Source organism: Melanotaenia boesemani, chromosome 5 (assembly GCF_017639745.1).
Source record: "Melanotaenia boesemani isolate fMelBoe1 chromosome 5, fMelBoe1.pri, whole genome shotgun sequence".
Taxonomy (NCBI): domain Eukaryota; kingdom Metazoa; phylum Chordata; class Actinopteri; order Atheriniformes; family Melanotaeniidae; genus Melanotaenia; species Melanotaenia boesemani.
In genome coordinates this window covers 27,441,247-27,459,530 of record NC_055686.1, presented here as the reverse complement: position 1 = coordinate 27,459,530, position 18,284 = coordinate 27,441,247, and the positions used below count along the sequence as shown (strand labels likewise).

Genomic DNA, 18,284 nt, shown 5'->3' with positions numbered 1-18,284 from the left:
AAATGCAGTGTGGCCAGTATCCATGAGAAAGCTTGACATTTAAGGACCACAGAAAGTCCAAGCTAACTTAGGACATCACAGGTGGTACCTGAAAAAGTAAACAGGTAAACAATTTAAAGAAGGACAATTAAGAGTTGAGATTATGTATAGGAAGAGGAATGTAGAGAAAGGTGAAAGATTGATGGATGAGAGAAGGGAGACAAACAGATGAGAGAGGATGACTAAAGACACAGACGAGGGGTTAGGTTTGAGCAAACCAGTCTAACAGTGCTAAGTGAGAGAATCAGGCCTAATAAGGCTCACCAGGGGCCTCGTGTAAGAAGGATTGTGAAACATTCACACTGAAAGATGGCACATGGCACTTTTCCTTGCAGCTGCACGTCACTTCTGCTCATAGAGTATAAATACATGGCATGCTTTCACATTTTGCCCAAAATAACATTGGAAAACACAGAAAGACATAACAAAAGAGAAAATCTGGTATGATCTGAAATTAATGGTGGAATCAGAGGTGGAGGCGAGACAAAATTTGGGAAATGGGGACAAGTGGGCGGAGCCTCCGAGCATGCCTTTTGTTTGTACAGGCATAAATGTGTTACATTTTTACTAATTTACATAAATTCATTATTTTGCACGTTGTTTTATTTTGCCACGCTGTGGGCCAGTCTGAGCCTGATGTGGAACAGTCTGTACTGATTGTGTTGGTGTTGGTGCTTTAGCTTTGCTCTGCTGTGGAAGAACAGTTGTCTTCCAACCAGAAGGTTGGTGGATCAATTCCAGGCTTTCTCTGACCACATGTTGGTGTGTGTGTGTGTGTGTGTGTGTGTGTGTGTGAATGGGTGAATGTAGTGTAAAATGCTTTGAGTGGCCAAGCTGACTGGAAAAATGCTATATAAGTACAAGTCCATTTACCATAAATAGGTATAACATCTTTAAGCAAAGTAATGTCTACAGATTAATAAATACCCAGTCAGCATGTAAAAAATAAAAAAATAAAAAATCTTCAAGGTGACAGCACCCACATTTTATTAAACGGTGACTCATGAAAACTGCTCAGGGATAAATTAGCACCTATTAGTTTGCAGTCATTGAGTGTGACATTGCTTCACATGTGGTTGAATGTATAAAAAATGAATTTTCAAGCAGTTGGATGAGGTTAAAATGTTTTGTTCAGAAACAATAATTTATTTATTATTGCCATCAGTAAAACACAAGCAGTTCCCAAACACTATTTGATTGGGAGGTTTTCTCTAACCATGTTTTGATCTTAATTTCAGTGCTGAACACACTCCTCCACTCTGAACCTGTTCAATGTGAGTATTCCACATTTTTCTGCATTACCACTTCAGGCAAATGTCCCTTTGCTTCACAGCTGATCCTTATCCCGATCCTTAGAAATGATTTTATCAGAAGGCTTTGCTAATGGAAGTTTTCCAATGTCTCGTTTTTTCATTTCTCTTTATTTTAATTATGGGTTTTGTGTTCAGTTCCAGTTGCTGTTAAATCAAACTTATTGATTTGAGAGTTTATTAACATCACATGTGACATACCAGAGCAAAAAGAGTCAAGTCAGGATTACATATTCAGCAAGAATTTGAACAACTGGATTTCTGCAACAAAAAAAAAAAACAAAAATACAAGAATCCAGAGTGGTAGTCAGTCTCATTGCACAAAGCAGTGGTTCCCAATCTTTTTTTTTTTTTTTTTTTTTTTGCTGTGCCTTCTTTCCCCCCAGTGTCAGGAGAATCAAAGGATACATCTTAGAAACATAGGGATCCAGAAGAAAATCAACCCCAACATATCACAGGGAGAGTCAATACTTCACTATACAACCTCTTTTATCTTTATGGAGGCTACCTGGATCTTCATGATTCATTTCAAGCATTAGCAGTCTTTTTTAGGTGAAATAAAACAACCAGAAAACCATGCTGACCCAGTGTTTTTGTTATTTGCTACTCTTTAGTTGCTAGATCATACAGCTTTGTTCTTTTTCTTGTTTTTGGAATCAGTAGTCTCTGCTTTCATATGAAACCTTATTTGTTCGATTCACTTGAATTGGGAAAATGAGCAAAAGCACTAGTCAACCGTGCTGTTTTCATATATTTGTTACATTTCTGTGTTAACTGTTTGGGGCTTGAATACCGTTTTGTTTAGGTGGCAATACTTTGTATATTATATTAGCAGCGTTTCTCCCTCTCATTTTGATATGCTATATGTTAGGATTGGTGCTTCCTAGTGTTTGCACAAAGCTTCTGTAATGCACATATCTCACACTCCCCAATTAGAAAGTGTTCTAGTTAAAAAGAGGTAAAAAAAATATCCTGAAAGAGAATAACTAAGTAAGAGTTTAACGTGAAAGAAAGTTATGTGGCATGTTTTCATTCCAACAGGCGAACGCAGACGTCATCTCAACGTGTCTTCATCATGGCTCACTTCTGGATCTTCTGTAACACTGACCTGTATAATTCCATCTAACGGATGGAGGGTCTACTGGTACAAGGCTGTACACATACAGTCCAACAACTCGTATCACTATGAGGAGCTGCCTGGTACCACCAGTGGGACAGCAGAGGATTCCTACGTCATTCATGGACAGACACACACAGCAGGATATATTTGCAAAGCTGAAAAGAGGAACCAACTGTTGCAAAGCAAACCCAGATTTGTCTGGTGTGTTGGTAAGAATACTTGCTGTTTTGTTTTTTAGTTTGTGTCCCCCCCAAGGAATAAGAGGGCCTTTGTTTGAAAATAAATGGACAAGAAAGAGAACAGAAAAAAAGGAACACAGGTTGAGTCTCAAAGACTTCAGCATAAAGTTGATGACAACTATTTTAGTAGTGAGTTGATACACTCAATAAACCTATAAAAAAGTCACATATGTATAAGCTGATGGACTTTCTTCTTAGATTCTCCTCCAGCATCTGCATCAATCAAAGTGACTCCTGACAGTGTGCAGCACTTTTCTGGAGAAACTGTATCGCTGCAGTGTGAAGGAAGGTCTTCTGAGTGGAGAGTGATGAGGTTAACTCATGCTGGCCATGTTGGAAACTGCTCCGCCTGGGGGAACATGACTGGATCCACTTGCACAGTCCAGAAATCTACCAAGAAAACAGCGGTGTACTGGTGTGAGTCTGGATCTGACTTTAGCAATGCAGTCAACATCACAGTTCAACGTAGGTGTTTGGTGTTTTTCTTTTGGCGTCATTAATGTTGTTTCTCATTTAAAAGTTAAAAACTAGCATAACACAAACTAATATTAATGATCAGTTCTGTAGCCTCAGCCTCATTAGACTACAGAAAAATGCAAGGAGTGTATGTTTAGATGAAAAATTAAACTATGTTTTAATGTTTCACAGGGCAGAATATTAAATTGATGAGCCCGGTACAGCCAGTGACTGAGGGTGAAGCTGTTACTCTTGTCTGCAATTTGAGGAATGAAACAGTTTTTAAACATTCTAGTGTGTCTTTCTACCACAATGATCAGCTCATCCAAAATGATACCAGGAGGGAGGTGAATATTTCTGCAGTGTCAAAGACACATGAAGGCTTCTACAAGTGTGAGTGCTCAGGAGAAGCCTCACCATCAAGCTGGATATCAGTAAAATGTGAGTTTGGCTGTTTGGCTCCTAGCTCTGGAAAGTACAACATGTTTACTTAAAGATTTCAAGTTTAAGTTGACTTTATATGTATCTGCTTTACTGGGTATGCTGAAAAAATATGATTTCATAAAACACATGGATAGGTTTATATGTGTACACCTATTAAATATGTGCGCTCTGATGCATTTTAATTATATGTATTTGTTTGCTTGTGTAAATGTACATGACCCTACGCATACATGACATGCTTTTTTTTCCTTCCTTTTATTGTTGCAGCAGCATCCAAGGACAAAAACCTTTTGTTTTCTGTACAGTCAATCATAGGGTTGATACTTGGGATTTTACTGATTATTGCACTCCTGTTGATTTTGGTGCTGCTATTGCACTACTACAGACAGTCGCAAGGTAAGATATTCTCTCCCTAATGATGTTTTTTATTACAGAAATTAACATTTCAATTTAAATATGGTCAGAAAAACAACATAAAATAATGATGGATTAGATTTATATAGCTGTTTTCAAGCCACTCAAAGCACTTTACATTAAATCTATCATTCACTCCACATTCACATACTGCTATTGCTCTACATTAACCCTTTAAGCCCTAGGGTTTTTGGAGGTGTGGTTTGCCTGAACAGACCTACACAAATTAAATCAACAATAACTCTCTAATTTTTAGGTCAATATACATAAGTGTGGTCTCAATGATTAGGTAAGACCCTATGGAATATAAATCCAGTGTCAGAAACATTGTGAATGTTAATATGCCTGTGCAAATTGTCATAAACCATAGGTAAAAAAAATATATCCTCTGCAATTTTTTTGTTGTACACCGATGAAAACATCATGACAGAAATCATTCTGTGCATAAAGATACCACTGCATGGATTCAGCAACTCCTTGACTACAACTGTACAACGTTTCATGAGGACAGAACAAAGCTCATAGCTTTTATGCAGATTTTAGTGTGGATAGTACCAGGAGGACTTTCCATTTGGCCACTTGGATACGCAAACTGTGCCAAATTGTGCTGTGTCTGTATTTCCTCCAGAACTTCCAACACGGTGTATTTGGTTCTTTGTAATTTCTTGGACATGTTCATGGCTTTTATCCTTCGTTCTAAATGGATAAAAAGTTATAATGAAGCAAAAAAAAATGAACGCTGTTTGATATTCGCTCTTTCCGGTGGGTCCGCGTGCGTAACTGCAGCAAAATGGCAATGTATGGCGTTACATCGCTGCCAAATACCTTGATGAGCGTACCAAATATCCCTGTGAGCGTATTTATCAATTCAGCAGCGCATTCCTTAATCGAGCGAGCGCATTGCTCTGATCGCTGGAGTTTTTTAATTACTCGCGGGGCCGTGAACGCAGCACAGCGAGCGTAAAACACGCCCCCCCACACTCACCAGTACGCTCTCGTCGGAAAACTCTGCTCGCTCTCTCTGTTCAGCGGGCGTATTTGTCAGTCGGGGGCGGTAACCTTCTGATTAATCTGATTGGCCAGAATTTTCATTTCCAATTCGGTGACAGCACGGGACGTCAGTGTTCCTGCCTGCTGCTCCTGAATAAAGATATTTTTTTTTAAATGACTAGTAATGAGTAATGGCTAAACTAGCTACAGAACGTAAATGTAGAGCAGCTGTAACATGACCTAATATAAATGATTGTTACCAAATAAGTCAACAAGTATGAGTGAAAGAGTAATACAAGAATAAAGAGGGAAGATAAAAGAGTCATAGTGAATAGAGATGCACTGGGAATCTGTGAAATATAAGTTAATTAGGAATCAAATTTAGGTGATTATTACTCAGTTATTGGTGAAACATGGAAAGCAAAAGGGACAAAGCAGTTTTCATAAATATTTAAACAGTTTAAATAAAATTTAATGGAGAAAAGCCAGTAGGCTCTGGATAATTACCTAACAAGTCATCTGCTCTGTGATTTTCTATTATATGTAATAGAGAATTCATGAAAAGCATTACAAACTCCAGAGGTTTCCCTGCTACTACACATTAAAATCCCCAGTACATGAAAAAACTGTTCACCTTAACATACAACACAGGACCCCGAAATGTCATCTCCAGGCTAAACATAACCAGCAATATGAGAACAAGATGATGATACGTTTCCACTAACCAAAGTCATATTACACATCAAATTCCATGAATTAATGAATAACAATGCACTTGATCAGTACACTGAAAAACATAATATAAGACCGTGACCACACTTTTTTTTTAACTAAAACAAAAAGGCTGTGAGGACATGGTGTAAAAGCACAATAGCTATAACATACAAAGGCAAAATACATTTAAACAAAATTGTATCACATTTAACAGACGCAAATATGTTATTGCAGGACGTAGACAGAATGTACAAGCATTTTCGTGACTTATAAGACTGATATTGCATTGATTTACCTCTGGAAACTAAAGGAATGTATTGGTGATGATCGCAGTCTGATCTGGTGTTTGGAACTATTGAATGTCTACAGTAACATTTTTTGTATACAGGAGTAAAAGTGTCACCACGCTTAGTATATCGAGGCGGAGCCGTCCATACTGCCGGGACATTATATACTACCACACGGATTTAATAATAAGATGAAAGTAAGCCGTAACAACCTAATCATTTAACCTTACAGAAGTGGTTATCAGTAAGAAATATGGAGGCTAATAAGGACCATCATGTCTGATCTTTAATAAATGCTAGCTTGTTGGTTGAGATGAATATTTCCCTCCAGAAATGTATGAAATTATTGTGTTTACACTTATTTCAACATTAACATAATAATGCATTCATTGACAAACATAAGTGCAGTATTAATATGTTTATTTAGTTTTAACCCTCAGTAATCCGATCACTTTTACCTCTCTGTATTATATTTGTTTTCTAAACTGTCATTTAGAATCTTCTTGGTGCTCCAATAGGATTTTCCGCTTACTTTCAGGTTAAACTGTCGTGTTTGTACATGTTTCCCTACTATTGGGGCAATAAAGTTGCACCAAGCTATTAAAAAAAAAAAAAAAAAATTAATACAGCCAAGTCCTGTGCTGTCACCGAATTGGTGTTTTACGTTCGCTGTGCTGCGTTCACGGCCCCGCGAGTAATTAAAAAACTCCAGCGATCAGAGCAAAACGCTTGCTCGATTAAGAAATGCGCTGCTGAATTGATAAATACGCTCGCCAGGGTATTTGGTACGCTCATCAAGGTATTTGGCAGCGATTTAACGCCATAGGCAATGATGCTCCTTTGTTTACGCGCAAGTTTCTATACCTGACAGATAAAGTGTCGTTCAAGTGTAAGATATCGTCGGAAAGCTTGTAAGATGTAGAATTCGACCAAACTTTATTTACAATGCCAAGACCCACAACAAGACAACAAAATGGCTGTGAATGGGAGCATATGACATTTTAGCGCATGACGCAGTTTCACCATTATGGATTACTACGCTGTGAGTTTTGGCCGAAGAACAATGTGGATAGACTGAAAATAAGGAAATAAAATATGTGGCTGTTTGTGAGAATATCTTTGGGATTTGGTGCTGTATTTGTTGATAAACATGCTATCTGATAAGGCTGCTGTGACATGCGACGGTTAGCTTTGTGTTTGTTTTGAGACTGACATGAGGTGCGTGGTGAATATCTTTTTATACTTGGTATCATATGAAAGTGCAGCTTTTCTAGTTTCATTTGATACCCAATATGTCTGGGTGGAGTTTCGGGTGTTACTGGTTATGGTGGCGCTGTTGTTTGTGGCATACGTATTTTAAAGTTGTTGTTAAACAAATACTTTGTTGACCAAATGCACTTGAATAGTTGATTTAGTGGCATTAGGTATTCTTCTTTAAGACACATTATAAATAAAATATCCTAACATCACTAAAGTAACTTTTTTACACACATGAACTTGTGTTTACACCTGTTGGACCCACCGGTGGATACCATATTTAAAATGTTACATTTGCCATTATAATTACCATGAAGACTGACGTTATTTCAATCTGGGATAGGCTCCACTGCCATTGACCATTATTGATCTATGTTTGGTTTATAATCAGAGTATTGCTGAGTGTGTTGTGCAGAGTGGAAGGAGACTTAAGGAAGTGCTGAGAGACTGGACAGTGGAAGTTGTTCATTTACAGTCAACTAAATAATGAAGGAGTTGGAGTCTCAAACCCATACAATATTACAGCCATGAAAGGATTCCTAAAGGCAAAAACTAAAAATGATGTGATTTTTTTAGGAAAAAAGAGGAAGTCTTGGGGAATCAGGGAAACCTGTTAAATCCTTTAGACCTTAATTTAACAGACACCAATACAATTTAAATATGTTTTAACTGTTCTACAGATCAATCCTCAGTTGACAAGACTAAGTGTGAAAGCACTGCAACAAGGGGGAAGTATTCAGGATAAATGTTCTTACATGATATGAATTACTGTCCGGTCTATAGCTGAAAAAATGTTATTAAAGCGATTCGGTGAAGGAAAATCTATAAGCTTGCTCAACCTGTGCTACATGCAATTTCCACAACATAACACAGAACACATATATAATAAACATGATGCACATAAAGGTCACACAGCATGATCATAACTGCTCACTGAAGTATCACCAGATAGCAAACAATATCTGCTATGCATATATGATATTTAAAGATAATCTGATATACAGCAGTAAGTAGATAAATAACACACACATTTATGCATTCCCTGATCAATCTAAGCAGAAGAGTTAATAACAAAAAAATCATTGTTTACTTTGAGATAAAGATTTTAACATGTACAGGTAGTACAGTCAAGCTCAATAACTGCTACTGTTGATGTATTTGTTATTAAATATGTTTATGTATCTTATTTCTTGATGGGGTGTGTGTGTGTGTGTGTGTGTGTGTGTACATAAAAAGTAATTAAACCCTTGAGATAATCAACCATGATTTCATGTTAGTCTATAAAATGGCTGCTATAAATCTGTGATAATAAATAAACATGTTACTGTTTATATGTGATGTATAACAAGTTAAGATCCTCTTCAGCATTTTGATTCAGAAAATATCATTTATCTTGTGGACATTTTAATAACTGAGTCCCTGATAACTCTTTCTGGTTTCAGATGAGAGTTTACTTTATGCACAGGTGGATTTCTGCAAAAAAAGTAAAAGCAGCATAGACAAAGGTATCTAAAAAACATTTATTTACCACATCATGCCCCAGTTTGTTGTTCTTGTTTGTTTTTTAATGTCTTTTTAAATGTTTGTATTTTTGTTTAAAGCCCATTTTTGCTATATGTAACCTTGTTTAATTAACATATTCTAAGCTGTTCTGAATTATGTCTCCACCTACAGGACAAGCCTCTCATGCCGCCGAAGAGGAAACTATTTATTCTGAAGTCAAACTCTAGGTGATAACGCTGCTTTATGATCTACAGGTTATGATCTGTCTTTTTTAGTTAAAAATATGTATAGAATAAAATTATGTTCTACCTTTTTTCCTTTTTTTAGGGCTACAAAAATGGATGCACCATGTTTTCACTTTTCAGGGGCATTTTCTTCAAGCTGTTATATGTTATTATTACATGATAATTGGGAAAAAAAATTCAAGTTGCTGTTTTTATGTGCAGGTTATTTTGCATTGTACTAGCTTCTTCTTAGATCTTTTTATGGAGCAATTAACTTTTTCAAAGCTGTTTGTTTGTAGCATTCTATGTATTCTTAGTTCATTTGCCTACACCCCAAAAAAGCATGTTTATTGCATTGTACAAATAAAAATATTTAATAATTCTTTGAATATTTCGTTATTAATTGATCTAGTCCATTTAAATTTGACTGCCTTCAACATTTACACACACAAAAAAAGTTTTTTCTTTAACTAATTTATTAAAAAATACAAAATCCTAGTAGATGCATAAACAAAACACATATTTTTACTCTGGTGTGTTTAGTTTACTATCACAGTATAACGTTTGTGTGCTGACCCCACTTTAAGAACCAGGAACAAGGTTTACTTCCTCAAATGGTTTTAAACTGTTATCATTGTTTTTGATGGACGGTAGTCTTTAGCTGTAACTGTTGATCTCCAGCCAGTTCTGCATTGTTGGGGATGACTTGTAAGGTTCTTCAACAGCTATAAGATACTGTTTATTTTATTTAATTAATAGATTGTGTTCTCCTTTTTTTGGTAGCTGAGAGCTCACAGTGGGGGAGGTTAGGCCCTTCCTGTGACACTGTCTGTTTTGTGTGCTGTTCTCTGTCTTATTTCCTTGTTTTGGTAGTAGTACTGTGTGTGCATGTGCATAGGCTGAGTTTTATGTGTGATTTGGGGTGACCTTTGCAATGCTTCACCCTTTATTAATCTGCCTGCCTCTTAATAAGCCTCAGCTTTATGTTAATCTGTATCTTTTTTAAAATAGATTTTAAATGTTTTATAGAAACTTATTTTAAATGAAGCAAGTCTTCTACATTCTTGTGTAGAATATAACAAACATAAATGCATTCCTAGAGCATCTTGCATTTACACCCTACTATAAAACAAACTGAGTCTAAATAGCAAAATAAACAGTATACTGTAATCAAAGATATTTCTTGCCACTGGTGACCAAGGTGAGGAAACGATAACCCAGGGGTCCATCCACATCAAGAGCCACCTCATAACCAAAGAGGCTGTTAATCTGCTCCGATCTGGGTGGGATCAGGTCCACCCCACAACCATAGGGCTGCACTGCAGGGCCCCAACTACCCACACAAGGTCAATCACCGTGGCAACAACCACACAGTCAGAGCAAGCAGAGCTCCTGAAGTGGAGAGCCCTATGAGGAAAGCCCTGGAGTGGAAAAAAATGAATAAGAACAAGGATCAAATCAATCTAAAAACTGTGGCAACGAATAGGACCAACATGTATAAAAACTTCTATTAAAGAGTTCATATAAACTATGCAATTGGTTAAAATAGATAATAAAATAAAAACTATATAAACGTAACAGTTTGAAAATAAATAAATGATTAAATAATTTGCTGATGACAGTGTCTAAATAAAATGAACCCCCTGACATATTTCTTTGAAGGTGTGATGAAGTTATGTCTAAACATGAGATATACGCTAATGTTTACATCTGTAGCATGTTTAACTGATAAGACATTTTTTTCTTTTGTCCTCTTTTGCACAAAACAACAGTTTTCACAGAAACATGGCACAGAAACACTTAAGGTGCATTTTGAATGAACATTGCATTAAAAAATGTTGAATACTTAGCTGATCTTGTGTTTTGTAGTTTTAACAAGTAGACGTCATGTTGCGTCCTGTTTTTTTTTAGACAGTAGATCATGTGATATGTGTAACAAGGTTTTCTATTAAAAAAGGAAGTGGAGATTCAACTCAGAGCAAATAGGGTGTACAAAACCTCTACATCACATTTAACAATATTTCCCTCCAGATTCCCTTTCCCTTCCTGCGGTTTTAGTCACTCATTTTCAGAAGCAGAGTCTGAGTTTTGACGTGAGGATGGACCACACCTTGTTCTGTGTGCTACAGTTATTCTGTGAGTATAGCATTAACTCCCTTTCTTGTAATATTACAGATTAAATAAACTTGTGACTAAAACATTAACTATCAGTCTTTGTATAAATAACTTGTAACCATTTCTAATAGGATAAATGATTCTTTATTTCAGTAATAAGCACTCTCTTCTGCTGTGGACACACTCAAGGTAATGCAACTTTTTTTTTGTTGTTTGATTTTTAAAAGAAATATAGAGTTTCTCCTAATGGAAGATTCCTTTTGTTTTATGATGCTAATATTTATAACTTTAATTTATGTCAAAATGAAACAATATCATTTTTCCTAATTAAACTTTGAAGTTAGCATGTTTATTTTCATTTATCTCTAGATGCTGAATTGACCCTTGAACCCAATTCATCCCATCTGTTTGTGGGAGAGTGTGTAATCTTCACATGTGGCATGAAAGGAGGAAGTGGGAAAGACTGGCTCTACGAATTCAGCAGGAATGGTCAACCAGTTGTCGCCATCAACACAAACAACTCCTACTCCCTGAACCTAACAGCAGACCTGAGTGGGGATTATTGGTGCGTCGGTCATCACAAGGGCTCTGCACGTTCCACAAATCAGAGTAACACCATCACTTTATCAGTATCAGGTAAGATGTCAACATCATCTCCATTTTAAAGCAGATCAAATGTAACAGAAATATTCAAGTGGAAAAAAAACTGGTTGGAAGTCTTCGAGGTCTTTTTGATGCTAACATTGTAAACTATGCATTTACATTTTAGCAGAAAAGGGGTTGTTGTGTGCATGGTGCAAAAATCTCATTTTATGACAACAACACATCATTTAATGTACATTTTAGTCTAATGAAAAGTTTTTGTAAGTGAAAACAGAGTTTTGCCTCTGACCTTATTATCAGTCATGACACACTAGGCAGCATTAAAATAGGAGTGACAGCACTTACAATGCTCCTTTTAGGGTAAAAAAGATTCAGTTTGCAAGTGAACACAGGTCTGGAGGTGGAGCAAATGAAACGCTGCAAACAGTTATAAAAAGTAATTACATCAGCGACAGAGTGGTTTTTAAGTTGGGCAGAATGGCTAAAAATGGTCATAGTAGCAGATGACTGAGCGATGCTGACAAGTTGCACAACAAAGACTGCAGCATATGTGGAAGTGAAAGAACTGGGTAATTTCATAAATGTGGACCTCCGTTTTCTGAAATAGTTAAAGGCTTCTTTTGAAACAGTTTTATAAAAATAAATCAGTACAGCTGAAGTTATATTGATTAACTATACATAGGTGCAATATAATTATATAGTAGTCTATAGTTAGTCGAATGGGGGGAGGGTTTTTGTGTGGAGTTTTCATGGGTTCTCTTTGGGTTCTTCAGCTTCCTCCCACCGTCCAAATAATGGCATGCTATTGATAATTGGACACTTTAAATTCTCCCTAGGAGTAATTGTGAGCATGAATGATTGTTTGTCCCTCTATGTTGTCCCTGAGATGGACTGGCAACCTGTCCAGGATGTACCCTGGCTTTCACCTGCTAATTGCAGTACACATTCCAGTCCCACATCAACCTTTCATCTATGAAATATTATTATAATATTATATTATGTTCCTCCATCAAAAAACTGGTTTATAACTCTGCTGCTCGAGTTACCACCAAAACCCCCTCAAATCATGTTAACCCCATTCTACAGGAACATCACAGGCCCATGGTTTACCAAAATTTTTAATTCAAACTCCTCCTCTGTACCATTAAGGCCATCCATAACCTTGCCCCTCCATATCTGTTTGAATTCCTTTACATCACCACCCTAGTCCGTCCCTTCAGATACTCGTCATCCTCCATGCACCTCACTTTGCCCTCTGCCCACCTCACCAACATGGGGCAGAGACCCATCAGTGGCTTCCCAGTTTTGGAATTCTCTGCCAGATATCCGTGATACTGAATTTCTTCTTATTTTCAAATCCAGACTCAAAAATGATGGGTATTTTTCTATCAAGAAATGAGACACAAAGAACTCAGGTTGAAGCTTTTAACATCGCGATGGGGAGAGACAGTGGCTCAGCACTCAGAGAGTATCTGGTGTCAACTCTCTCAACCCCAGTGCAGCTTTTTTATTGCACAGATTATGCAAGTCACATGAACCCGTAGCGCAAGCAGGTCAAAATGGAAAAACACAGCATTCATCATTTCATAGCCTTTATCATGAAGAGCAGCTGTAACCACATCCTGTTGTCAGAGCAGGCAAGACTGCGAGTCATTACACAAGTTTTAAAGAGGAACTTTAAGATGTCAGCACTTCTGCTTGCCTTAACAACACCTATCTGTTTAAGATTGCCTACCAACTGTAAGCACTGTAACTGGAAATACACTGCCGTTCTTTTTTTTTATTTTTTTTATTGAATATTCATTTTATTCATTACTGTTTCCTTGATTGTTGCTGTACTGTCTGTGAGGGCCTTGAAAAGCACTTAAAAATAAAATGTATTACTGCACTGGCTCCCCCGTGTGTTTCAGGATTAATTTTAAGGCTCTTTTAATGGTTTTAAAATGCCTTAATGGTCTTGGACCTTCTTATTTATCTGACATGATTTTTTAACTTATGAGCCCTCATGGATCCTGAGGTCCTCTGAGGATGGGAAGTGGGGTAGTGTACTGTAATCAGGTGTGTGTTTTTAAGTTGTGGTTATATACTCTGTTTATATATGTATATATATATATATATATATATATATATATATATATATATATATATATATATACTGTATATATATATATATATATATATATATTAACTAAAGTGTGCCCTCTTTCAGTTTGAAGATTTAATTTATCAGGACATTATGATAAGTATTTGTTCCTTAAAGGGCTTTAATATTAGGTAAATATATGTTTAATGTTGAGGTTCACATTGCATTTTATCCCATAACAGCCTGATGTGACATATTTGTTACATACAGTTTCTGAGACATTTTGCTTCAATTTATGGTATAAACTTTGCTCAAAATCCTGTTGAACACAATCTGATACTTGTCTTCTGTCCCCTAATAGATACCCAGAAGCAGAAAACCACATTATTATGTTTTTAAAATATCACATGGTTATAAATGGTAGAAAACATCAAGCAAGAGCAAGTGTACAGTTTCAGTCTGCAGAGTCATGTTTTTTCACACACTACTTCTGAATTTTGTCATCGGTTTTATTAAACAAGTAATGGCAGAAATATGTCATGTGTTGTCATTTGAAGTTTTATGCTACATTTAGATAAACATCTATGTTATATTTGAAGGCCTATGGCATACTAAACCCTTACTCTGCCTGATTTCAGAAAGATGAGAGAAATTAACAAAGTCTGTCTCTGTACAAATTAGCCCACAAACCCACAGCCGCTGTGACAGCAGAGAGAGGAACCATTCCAGATGGCGGCACCGTGAAACTCAGCTGCTCTGTTGAAGACTCGGCTGAGTGGAAATACGACTGGTTCAAGCAACATCCAGGCTCCAACAAAGCTGCAGTAAAGATGGATGCTGCACAAAACTTCATCAACATCTCAAGTGAAGGAATTTACTGGTGCAGAGGAAGAAGAGGAAACCCAGTTTACTTTACAAAACAAAGTGAAGGCTATTACATTGAAAAAAATTGTAAGTTTAGTACATTTTAAAGAAAAGAAAACAGAAAATTGTGGGATTATGATTAGAAGGATAAGTATTATTTAAATGAACTATCTTTTGTGTAAACAGTGCCCAACAGTGTTGCTGTGACTTTGCGGCACAACTGGACTGAGATATTCAAGGGTGAGACGATCTCCATCAGCTGTGAGATCCAAGGAGGAGCAAACACTGGGTGGGAGTATGAATGGAGAACAACAAGCTCAGACATGACCTCAACGAAAAGGGAATTCAAAATCACTGCCCATGTTTCCTACAGTGGAGAGTACTGGTGTAAAGGTAGAAGGGACTTGTTTTCCTCTACTGAATGGAGCAACGCATTCACACTGCAAGTATCCTGTAAGTCTGGCTGTCTTTTAATTCACTGGTGTAATACTGTTTTAAGTCTGTCCATAAAACATTTTTTTTTCTTGCTATAACACACAGATAAACCCAGGCCAAGACTGACTTCTGATAAAAGAATTATACCAGTGGGTGGCAATGCAACACTGACCTGCTCAGTGACGAATCCCGCACAATGGAATTACTATTGGTTCCAACATACCTCCAACTTTTCTGAAATTCCAGTAAATGGATATGGAAAACCAGATAATGTCATCAGTGTCTCACAGGGAGGCATCTACTCCTGCAGAGGAGGCAGAGGAAACCCAGTTTTCTACACAGAAGGCAGTGGTGTAGTCACTATTGAAAAAAGAGGTGAGTATTAAAGTTAAATAACAGGATTTAGATACTGTGTTTAAAACTAAATTCCTCTGTTAATTTTCTCTTTCTGTTTTTTTAAACAGTTTCCAACAGGGCTGTTGTGTCCCTGCAGCCCAATAACCCTGTGATATTCACCGGAGAGATGATCACTGTTACGTGTACAGTTGAAGGGGGAAACGCTGGTTGGGTGTATGGGTGGAGCAAACCCAACTCAGACACAGTTTCCACACATGATGGATTCAGAATCGTTAATGCATCTGCATCCAGCGGTGGAAACTACAGATGTATGGGTACACACAAACAGGACCTGCATTCCTCGACAGAGTGGAGCGACGTTGTCACGGTGATAGTTTTAGGTGAGAAAAATTTCACATGGAGCTAAATGCCATAGTTTCATTTTATTTATTTATTTTTTATTTTATAATATTCTATGTCTAAACAAGGCAGCAGCAAAAATGGCTGGTCCGGATTTACTTTGTCATTTTTGTTTTTAAGGTTGAAAATACATTTCAAGCTAATAAAGATCAATGTGATTAGATCTTTGTGAATTTACAGCCCATTTTGAAAAAGTACAGATTCTGTCACCTCATCATAGAATGATGCTTTGTTGACAACTATCGAGGTTTGGAGAGTAGTTTGATCTCGATGGCCTTTATCTTTTCCTTTTTCAGTGTATTTATTCTGCGTATTTAAACACATAATAAAGTAAAATGTTAGGCATAAATGTGGGTAAATAGGGTAACAATCTGTTAAATCTTCCTGTCTTCCCATGTGTTTTAGAATGTGTTTGTTATGGTAAAATTACACTTTTGCCCACGTGTCATATATGTAAAATGCAAACGTGCAAGGAAGGAAAACATATTCAAGACTTGGTTTTGAAGTCTTGAGAATGTAATAATTCTACACATTTTTGGTGTGTCTAACAGTTTAATTTGATGCTAATAAGTGTGTTATGATGTTATGTTCTTATTTCGATTTCATGGGTTGCATGGTTGTTAGTATTGCCCCTTTTCCAGTGAGACGGTACCTAGTTGGAATCTTGTCTGGGGACTTTCTGTGTGGAGTTTGCATGTTTTATCCAAATACTCTGGCTTCCTCCCATGTAGCACTGAAACATGCATGTTTGGTTAACTGGTGGTTCAAATTGAGTTTGAGACTCACTGTGTTGGCTCTGTTATGGACTGATGGCCGGTCAAGGGTGTACCTTGCCTTCACCTAAGAACATATGGGATAGGCTCTTGAACTGGAAAAAGCAGGTGTAGCTAATGGATGGATGTAGAGATTATGCATATCTGTAATTTTATGAAATTATAGCACAACTAGCCACACTGTTGTTACAGTTTGCACTACAATTTGCATTGGCCTGGCTTAAGCTTCAACAGACATAAAATTACTAAACATTTAATTTACAATCTGCCCATAACTTCACTAATATTAAATAGTAATAACATTTTCTGGATGGTCAAATTGATGTTTAGTATTACAGCAGATTGAATGTGATTTTTCAGCCCTTTTAAGAAGCTAAAACAAAAGGGAATTATTGATTAATTTAATTTTTCTTTGAACTACGCAGAACACAGACCAAAGGCTTTCATCAGTGCTTCCAGCACAGTTCTTCCAGTAGGGGGCAGTGTGACCCTGACTTGTTCAGTGAAGCCATCATCATCTGGTTGGAAATATTTCTGGTACAGAGCCAAGGATACCTCAGAGACCCTGCCAGGACAAGAGGTGGATTCCTCCTCTGATGGGGAAATTACTGTCTCACAGGAAGGACTGTACTGGTGCAGAGGAGGAAGAGGAGATCAGATGTACTTCACAGAGAACAGTGTTTCAGTTAACATTAACAAAATGGGTGTGTATGTTGTTAAGTATGTTTAAAGTATAATTATTTCTTATTTTTAAACCATTAGAGACAAACCTGTGCTTATAATTACATTTTTTTTGTTGTTGTTTGTTTGTAATTTTGTGTATTTGGTAATTTTTGCACACAGTCACAAATCGGCCTGTTGTGACTCTGCAACCTAACTGGCCTACCATTTACTACGGAGAGACAATCACGTTGCGATGTGAGATCCAGGGAGGTCACACAGACTGGGTCTATGAATGGATGACTACCAGCTTTCATTTACCCCCAAACCAAGCTGAGCACAGAATTACTTTTTATTATTCACACAGTGGCTCCTACTGGTGTAAAGGCAGGAAGAAAAATGCTCCACAGATTGCAACTAGTTGGAGTGCTTCTTTAAAACTACCACGCGATTATTGTAAGTGAAATTTAATTTATTTATAAAGATTGTTAAAATATATTGTTTTTGTCTTTTGATTTATTGTATCCAAGGCTTGCTGAAGTCATGTTTATAATTTCTCTCCAACAGACGAAACCCAGCCCGTCCTCTCTGTGTCTCCATCATGGCTGAGTCCTGGATCCTCAGTAACTCTGACATGTGGGGTTGAAAATCCATCTGCAGGATGGAGGTTCTACTGGTATAAAGCTGTTCCTCGTCTGTTTGGTGCTTGGTATTTGTTGCGTTCTGCTTACAGACATGAATCATTACCTGGGCACACGAGCGGGACTGGAGAAAATTCCTTCATCATTCATGGACAAACAAAAACAGCAGGATATTCATGTAGAGCTGGAAGAGGAGACCCAGTGTATTACACTGATCACAGTGAACCAAAGTTCATCTGGTCGGGAGGTTAGATATATTTTTTTTATTTTTTTTTTCATTATTTTTTTCCTTTTGTTTATTACTTCCACTCGTCTTCCCTGTAGCAGTTGCACTGTTGCACTGGGCTAAACATGCCG

At 37.1% G+C, this 18,284-nt stretch overlaps 2 protein-coding genes across 5 annotated transcripts in view; both read left to right on the top strand.

Annotated features, from left to right (window-relative positions):
- Positions 1–9,368, top strand: part of LOC121639290 — a 29,714-nt gene extending 20,346 nt beyond the window's left edge. The window contains exons 20-27 of the mRNA XM_041984452.1: positions 1,278–1,313; positions 2,391–2,678; positions 2,907–3,173; positions 3,357–3,605; positions 3,876–4,004; positions 8,713–8,775; positions 8,945–9,000; positions 9,101–9,368. Of these exons, the coding sequence (XP_041840386.1) occupies positions 1,278–1,313; positions 2,391–2,678; positions 2,907–3,173; positions 3,357–3,605; positions 3,876–4,004; positions 8,713–8,775; positions 8,945–9,000 (1,088 nt within the window). The 3' untranslated portion in view covers positions 9,101–9,368. The remainder of the gene's footprint in view (positions 1–1,277; positions 1,314–2,390; positions 2,679–2,906; positions 3,174–3,356; positions 3,606–3,875; positions 4,005–8,712; positions 8,776–8,944; positions 9,001–9,100) is intronic.
- Positions 9,369–10,964: 1,596 nt separating this feature from the next.
- Positions 10,965–18,284, top strand: part of LOC121639986 (Fc receptor-like protein 5) — a 907,115-nt gene continuing 899,795 nt past the window's right edge. For 3 of the 4 annotated variants that reach the window (XR_006010298.1, XM_041985608.1, XM_041985607.1), the window contains exons 1-10: positions 10,965–11,133; positions 11,266–11,301; positions 11,482–11,748; positions 14,480–14,749; positions 14,849–15,115; positions 15,203–15,472; positions 15,562–15,834; positions 17,052–17,330; positions 17,470–17,742; positions 17,854–18,174. Coding sequence is in view for 3 of the 4 variants with exons in the window: in XM_041985608.1 (XP_041841542.1) it covers positions 11,097–11,133; positions 11,266–11,301; positions 11,482–11,748; positions 14,480–14,749; positions 14,849–15,115; positions 15,203–15,472; positions 15,562–15,834; positions 17,052–17,330; positions 17,470–17,742; positions 17,854–18,174 (2,293 nt within the window). In the remaining variant the exon portion in view is untranslated. The remainder of the gene's footprint in view (positions 11,134–11,265; positions 11,302–11,481; positions 11,749–14,479; positions 14,750–14,848; positions 15,116–15,202; positions 15,473–15,561; positions 15,835–17,051; positions 17,331–17,469; positions 17,743–17,853; positions 18,175–18,284) is intronic. The other variant, XM_041985606.1, reaches the window with a different exon arrangement.